Source organism: Adelges cooleyi, unplaced genomic scaffold (genome assembly GCF_023614345.1).
Source record: "Adelges cooleyi isolate 19-005CV unplaced genomic scaffold, UGA_ACOO_1.1 ACOO_flye_CR_arks_rails_tigmint_CR_PRNA_521, whole genome shotgun sequence".
Classification (NCBI taxonomy): Eukaryota; Metazoa; Arthropoda; class Insecta; order Hemiptera; family Adelgidae; genus Adelges; species Adelges cooleyi.
This window is the reverse complement of record NW_026096210.1, coordinates 345,380-352,858: the sequence shown is the minus strand read 5'-3', so window position 1 is coordinate 352,858 and position 7,479 is coordinate 345,380. Positions and strand designations below refer to the sequence as shown.

Here is a 7,479-nt window from a genome sequence, read left to right as displayed (position 1 = left end):
ATTTACAAAAACAAATGATATATATATATATATATTTGTTTATCATTAAAATAAAATACTTTTTACATTTATGTAAAAAAATGTAAAATTAAACAGAAAAATAACTATGCAGAACTCGTACAACAGTGTCAACCCGAGTCGTTCCATCGCCTCCTCGTCACTCATTGTCTGGAGTACTGCCGTCTGCTTCACCGCTACACATCTTCCCCGACAGACTGTCCAGGATACGGTTAGATGGGACGGTGAGCCAGCATTTCGCGCTACTGGCTCGCACCGTCACCGTCGTTCCCGAGTTGTCCCTTCGTTTCCATCGTCTGGATTACTACTTCACGTCTTCCTCAACAGGCCGGCCGGACAAGTTCGGGATGCGATTGGACGGAGACAGTGGCTGCAGCATCTCGCGCTACTACAGCACACGTGTCCGCCAACGGCTTCGCCGACTTGCCGGCCACAGTTTATCGGCTGGAGTACTATTGAAAGTTGTCCGACTCGCTTTCTTCGCTTTCTGACTGGTACGACGTTGGCCGTCTCCGCTTTGTTGACCTGGGTTGCTCATCATCAGAGTCTGAACGCGGTCTCTTCAGACCTGATGATGAGCACGGCTGCGGGTCGTCCGAGTCTGACTCAACTGATCGGCGTTCGTTGACAGGCGGGCGAATGGCGCTAAAAGTATTACAGTATGTATTTCAGTTGTTTTCTAATACTATTTCTCGGATTAGGTTATCTAAGTCGTCATCAATGATAACAAAATATGATCACCCGGCCGGAAGGAAATAAATCATTTTTTTGACGTACACATTAATTTACATGATAAGCTATATGGTGCACAAAATATGAAAAATGTAATACCAAGCGGTCGTACTTACTTGAAATATGCAAGCCTTGCATCGAAGCTGTATGTGGGCATGAAGTTCCGGGAGTATTCGTCGTCGTCGTGGATTTTGTCGGTTTCGTCTGTCTCAATTGACTCGTCATCGTTGTCCTCTGTCTCTCTGTCGTCGGTTTCATCTGTCTCAATTGACTTGTCATCGTTGTCTTCTGTCTCTCTGTCGTCGGTTTCGTCTGTCTCAATTGACTCGTCATCGTTGTCCTCTGTCTCTGTGTCATCGTTGTCCTCTGTCTCTGTGTCATCGATGTCCTCTGTCTCTTTGTCATCGCTGTCCTCTGTCTCTGTGTCATCGTTGTCCTCTGTCTCTCTATCGTCGGTTTCGTCTGTCTCAATTGACTCGTCATCGTTGTCTTCTGTCTCTCTGTCGTCGGTTTCGTCTGTCTCAATTGACTCGTCATCGCTGTCCTCTGTCTTTCTGTCATGGTTGTTGACAAGTGGCGGAACAGCACTATTAAAGTATGTACTCCATTGTCTAATGACTTCCAATACTATTTCAGGTATATAGTTATTTAACTCGTCGGTGTTTATGTCAATCTCTTCGTCCGTGTCTCTATCTCTTGTGTCTATGTCGCTAAAACGAATTATACATAAAAAAACAATTGTATTATTAACACTAGCTGTTGTTAAACTCGACTAGCCAGCTACTATTTTATCAAGCTTTAGTACTTGTATATAAGGCGTTCTGGAAATAACTCTTCTTCGTCGTCCGTCAAGAAGTCTTCGTTTATGTCTGTTATATGATCAAATAAGAATTTGGGTGGATCTCTTTCTAACGGTGCCATTTTAGCTAAAAAGTGACAATATTTTCTAACTTAGTCCTATGACAATATAAATAAAATACTGTGTTTAAAAAAAAAGCTCCGAACGCATATCGCGTGACTTTGATTTGAGACAACTCTAAGAATATTATATGTACATATTGAAAAACATATTTTATCTTTTAAAAAAAATGTACAAGTTTTAAAAGTGAAAATAATTAGTCATTTAGTTTATTAAATTGGTTTTGGTAAGATAAAATTATCAGCTTTTCTTTTTCAAAATTCCTTCAGTAATAAATATTATTGAAACGCCGGATCAAGAAAGCTACAATATACAGCCGACGCATGTTGTTAAATTAATTTTTTTTACTAACTAAAAATACATTTTTTTCTAAAGCAGTTTTTTAGTATCTATACTAACAACAGAACACTTAAGTTTCTATGACTGTTAGAGTTTTATTAAATAAGTACATCCTAAAAATCTAAACCTAGTCTTACGAACACATTTCATAAAAATGTGTATCATAGAAATAGTTATTAATTATAAAAACGTAACGAGAAGAGAAAAAAAAGTATGTGGACACTATTGTACTAATTGAGAATAGTATTTTATCTTTAGTTTATGACATCATCTTATATATAAGAACTTACCTGTAATCGTTCAACGTTGTATAAAAAATCAAAAGAATGAAACTTAATAAATATATAAAAAAAACAATGAAATAAACAAAAAAACAATTAACACAAAATACAAAAGTGTTACAAGTAAATGTAGAATGTAAATATACAAAAATAATAAAAAATGTAGAAAAAACTGAAAATAATTATGCAATAAAAGTGTAAATAACAAGAATAAGTAAGTATAAGTTTGATATGATAATCGAAATAAGCTTTTTGATTTAACAGAGGTTGGTTAGAATAATTCAAAGTGTTTATCCGGGCTGTCAAGATCAAAATGCGAAGAAAACCGTGTTGTTTACAAGGTACAAGACAAAAATTGCCTTGACGACCAAACGGTGAAATTATTATTAAAAATTTTAATGTTATTTTATCTAAAAAGGGACAATATTTTACTTAGTCCTAAGATATAATTAAAACACTGTGTGACTTTGATTTGAAATAACTTTAAGAATATACAAACATAGGTATTCGAAAACATATTTTACCTTTTGAAAAAAATGAACAAGTCTAGATTTTTTTTAGTACTACCAAAAGTACACTTAAGGTTCTGTGACTATTTATTAACTGTCCTTTAACAATAAAGAAATACTAGCGAGAACCATTGTAAAACCCAACAATATAAGTCTTTTACTGTTTTTTTTAAAGTTAAATTAAATAAGTACATCCTAAAAAACTTACCCTAATCGCACGAACACAAACAATCATATAAATGTGTATAGTAATAATAATTAGTGAACGTGACGAGATGTGGAAAAAAGTATATAGACACTAATATTAATTGAGAATAGTATTATACCATTAGTTTATAATAACATCTTATATATTAAAAGTTATTTAAGATCGGGAAATGTATCGTCAAAAAAAGAAAGAAAATTAACAAATGAACACAAAAACAATTACTTACTTACCTGAATACTAGTTCGGAACGCTATAGTTTTGTTGAAGACAATATCCAATATTGTTAAGTTTCAATTAATAATTTATTGTTCCAAAAATACACAAAATAGTTATTATGGAAAAAACACAATTTTATAAAAAGTAAATGACTTTAAATAATAGCAATTAGTTACATATATTAAATAAGTCACTATAAGAATAGTTTAACCAAATTATATTCACCAACAGAGTAAGTTTAATAGATATTTTATCGTTTAGAAGGTCGGTTAGGTTATGCAATACAATGCATAACTTTTTTCCTGCTCTTTGGTTTGATTTGAAGTGTTGATGGTTTTATAGCTTTAAGTCTGCCGATCACGTACACCATAACCAAAAGTTCATACCTGTCAAAATTGCCTTCTAGAAATGTTTATAAAAAAAAGGCGTTTTTTAGTAGTTTCTCCCGATAACATTGTACTAATTATAATGTACAATCCTTAAACCACATAACGTCATCTGCCATCCCTACCATATTCTCTGAGCATCGCCCGGCGATCGGGCTATCTTCTTGATTTTATGTCGAAATTTTATTATTTGATATAAAACGTAAAACAATCCCATCTATTTGTGTTCTCTCGCTTGAAAAGTACCAAAAAAAATGCCTATATATGGTTAAATTTTCCTTTTCTGGCATCAATTTTGACATGTATGAACTTTTAAGTATGGTGTATGTGCTCAATAGACTAATGGCAATAATACCATCAGAACTTCAGAACAATCTAAGGAGAAGGCAAAAAGTTATGCATTGATTTTTGCACAAGTGTCGAAAGAAAAGTATTTTGTGTGTGAGTAAGCACAAGTCGTTTTTCTGTACAAATAACACATTGAATCTTGGCGCGCTTAATATCAGCAGACAGGGCGTGACTTAGCGGTTACAATGCAGGGTCGTGCATCTCTCTAGCTGCACTCCCTGCTGGGTTAGAGCCCTTAAAGGGCAAATTTGGGAAATTTCCCCAGCAAAAGTCGATTGTTGAATTGCATAACAACAGCCGTCGACGGACGGTTATCAATACTTAGCAACCGCGAATAGGATGATTTATATTTCGGAGAAGGGGACGTCTTCACGGGACTTAACAGTAGTTATTAAGAAGACAAGGACCACGAGGGCCGGCACTTGACGTAACGCATATATTTCATTGACTGCTTAAATTTAGAAAAATTTACTACAACTTTTGACTGGTTGGATAACTATTTTTAATGCTATAAGAATTAAAAACTTAGGATGGGATAGGAATAAGGCATGTTTTGGAAAAGCTGTGTCAAGAAAGCCAACTTATGTATTTTTAAAGTGAACATGAGGCGTCCTCTTAAAAATGTATAGTAATCGATACAAACGTGAATTTTAGAACAAGTTCCAGAACTTTGGACGATTTCAATGGCATTTCTTCACGGACTTGGCGTTAAGAGGTAATATTTTTTAAATTGCCTTTTTCTATGATACAAACCTAACTTTTTATGAAACCAAATTTGAAGTTTCAAATATTTTTATACTTTACTATTATAAATCAGTATTATAAACGTCTAATTGAATGATTAAGAAAGACTAGTCAATGTCCAAAATGTTATTTATTTTAGTTTGATATCGTTACACGAAATTATTTTACTTAGTCTATACATTACCACAACTTTTTAAGATTAAGTATTTTCCAAAAATTTACTGTTTTGGCGTATTTTTTAGTAAACGCAAAGAATAACGATGTACATTATTAAACACAGGGAACACCACTAAACCCCTATTGACGTATAGAGACATAACACATATTTATTTATACATTTATTCTTTATAAATTTCAACTCGATCCGACCCCTTGTCCCGAAATTAAAGCCAGTAAAATTTAAAACTAGTATTGTTTAATGTTTCCAAATTTTAGCTGTGAAGAATTTTTTAAATATTTTTTTATTATTAGTGAATCAAAAAAGGCTATTGGATGAATTTTAGCACATATATTTTTCTATGCTATTCAATATTTATAAGGCTTATTCAATTCTTCGACTTATTTAATGAAGGGAAAACAGGACAAATTGTAAGAAAAAATCCAATTATCATAATAGTTTATTGTACTTAAGTTTTGTAACGATAATCATAAATCAAATAACAGCGAGGAAAGGTAAAAGAACACATATTTTTTTAATATGTTTTCTTAGTAGTAAATTTATAGAATTTTATTAGAACAGAACTTATCTTATTATGTTATGTGTATATATAATAAAAACTTTATTTTCATTGTAGGTTAAGTTTAGGTTGTTTTTGAAACAATTGACATGACATAACATTGAGGTAACACTTACTTACAAGAAAAATGAAGTAAGTACGGTAATTGAAACCAAAATTTATGTTGATAGCTTTAAGATATTGTTGCTAATAGGAAAAAACAAAAGGCTGACGAGAACACAGATATGTGTCTTAGATTAAATATATGATAACTTACCATTAGATCGGGTTCTATACCCATGCGGTATAATGATTTGAATTTGATAAAAGCCTGTGTTACATCTTATAACAACTTAAAAATTTAGAAACTTAGGAGATAATGATACTGAAAATTATGACAATGACAATACCGAAAACATAGGGGCTGGTGACAGATTGTTGGGCGTATGTGAACCCGGTAACTTAGGCATAATTATATATTTTTTCTATTTTGTTAATTGAATATAACATAAAAATTATAAAACAAGGAAATTATAATTCGTTTTTAAACGCAGGAGATTTCATTGATTTAACCCAAGACAGCGATGATGGAAGTGAAACTGAAAATAAGAAAATTACCGAGATTGTTCATTGATTTTCTCAAAATTGAGGTAATTTTATAATCAATGATTATATCTGTCCTATATTTCTATGTTATTAAATTGTTTAAACCCTTAGCTCAGTATTTCTATTAGTTACTATTGGTCAATGTTCATAATAGTATAATAAAATGTAAAACTTTTTATGTTCTTGTTAGAATCCAATAAATTTTGATCCAGCCTTTTTTCAAACACGCAAAAGGAAGGATGAGAGAATTAATGTTATGGAAATTATTATGATTATAAACTTAATCATTTTTATCAAATTTATATTTTTGTTAAAACCAGTTGAACCGGTTGTAAAAAAAATGCACGTTGTTAACTCTGAAGAAAATAATTTTGTAGATTTAACACTTGATAGCGATAATGAAGGTGAAGATCCGAAGAAACCTGATAACATACACGAATTAAACATTGAAGAGAAAATTACCATCAAACAACCTGGTATGGAAGTTGAGTTCAGACAAATATTAAAGGACGTTAGAAGAAGACTGACTGTTTTTATGATTTTGAATTTATTGTATGGGTTCGTGCATCAAATAAAAATTTTAATTTAATTGCGCGCGCCACGCTGTACCAGAACGGAGGTATGATATCGGCCGTACTTTGACCGCGACTAAACGTGTTTTGTTTTTGTTATCTAAATACCGTCCGCTATCGACTTGGTCGGTGCGCCTTTAGCTGTTGTATTATTTTTTTTCTTGTTGTCACGTTGTTTTTTGCTCAGCCGTCGAGGCGTTTTTATTTTATATTGTATTTGGCCGTCGAGGCATTTATTTTTCGTTTTGTTAATTGAATTGTCATTTTTGTCGTCGAGACATCTAAAAAGATAAAATAATTTATTGTCGTTCGGCCGTTGAGGCGTTGTGTAAGTTGTATCTGGACGTCGGGCAAGTCGCAAGTAAAATATTATTCACTTGCTTTTTCATATGTCGTGTTGAAGTAATCCATACCACAGTTAAACGAAGATAATACTGAAAGAAGGACGTCTCAATATGTTAAGTATTAAATTGAATTGTATACAAAATATTATTATAAATTAGTTTTTAAGGATTTCATGTTTATTAGTATTTCTGGCCAGAAGGTAAGAATTGTATTGTATGAATTATTTGCACGCTATAGTGAAGTAGTTTTAAAGAATTACAGAAACCAAATGTTATTTTTTTTTTTATAAACCAAACTATATACATTCCATATTTTAATGTTTAATAGTACAACCAATATTTCTGTTGATTAAGCGTCAAACGCTTTAACATTTCAATCCATAGACCGGATAAGGTCATACTATTTGTTCCCTCCGCCTTAACAGTATGCTTCATTTCATAAAATTTGTATTGTAATTTTGTATTGATAAATGTATAACTTGTTTATTTATGATTGTTTAAAAAAAAATTTTACTTTTTTTTTTCATGCTACATTTGTAGC

At 32.1% G+C, this 7,479-nt stretch overlaps 1 protein-coding gene across 1 annotated transcript; it reads right to left on the bottom strand.

The window, feature by feature from the left end:
• Positions 1–470: 470 nt before the first annotated feature.
• Positions 471–1,671, bottom strand: LOC126842458 (protein PFC0760c-like). Its single transcript, XM_050579477.1, has 3 exons — positions 1,556–1,671; positions 867–1,460; positions 471–663 (listed from the first exon to the last, which is right to left on the bottom strand). The coding sequence occupies exons 1-3, from the start codon at positions 1,669–1,671 to the stop codon at positions 471–473; spliced, it is 903 nt and encodes a 300-aa protein (XP_050435434.1).
• Between the last annotated feature and the right edge of the window lie 5,808 nt (positions 1,672–7,479).

Bases quoted from the DNA above. Each gene is read 5' to 3' on its own strand.
- LOC126842458 (XM_050579477.1), bottom strand. From the start codon at position 1,671: ATGGCACCGTTAGAAAGAGATCCACCCAAATTCTTATTTGATCATATA. The intron at 1,461-1,555 runs GTACTAAAGCTT...AATTCGTTTTAG, and splicing joins CCAGAACGCCTTATATACAA to CGACATAGACACAAGAGATA. The intron at 664-866 runs GTAAGTACGACC...TAATACTTTTAG, and splicing joins GCAAGGCTTGCATATTTCAA to CGCCATTCGCCCGCCTGTCA.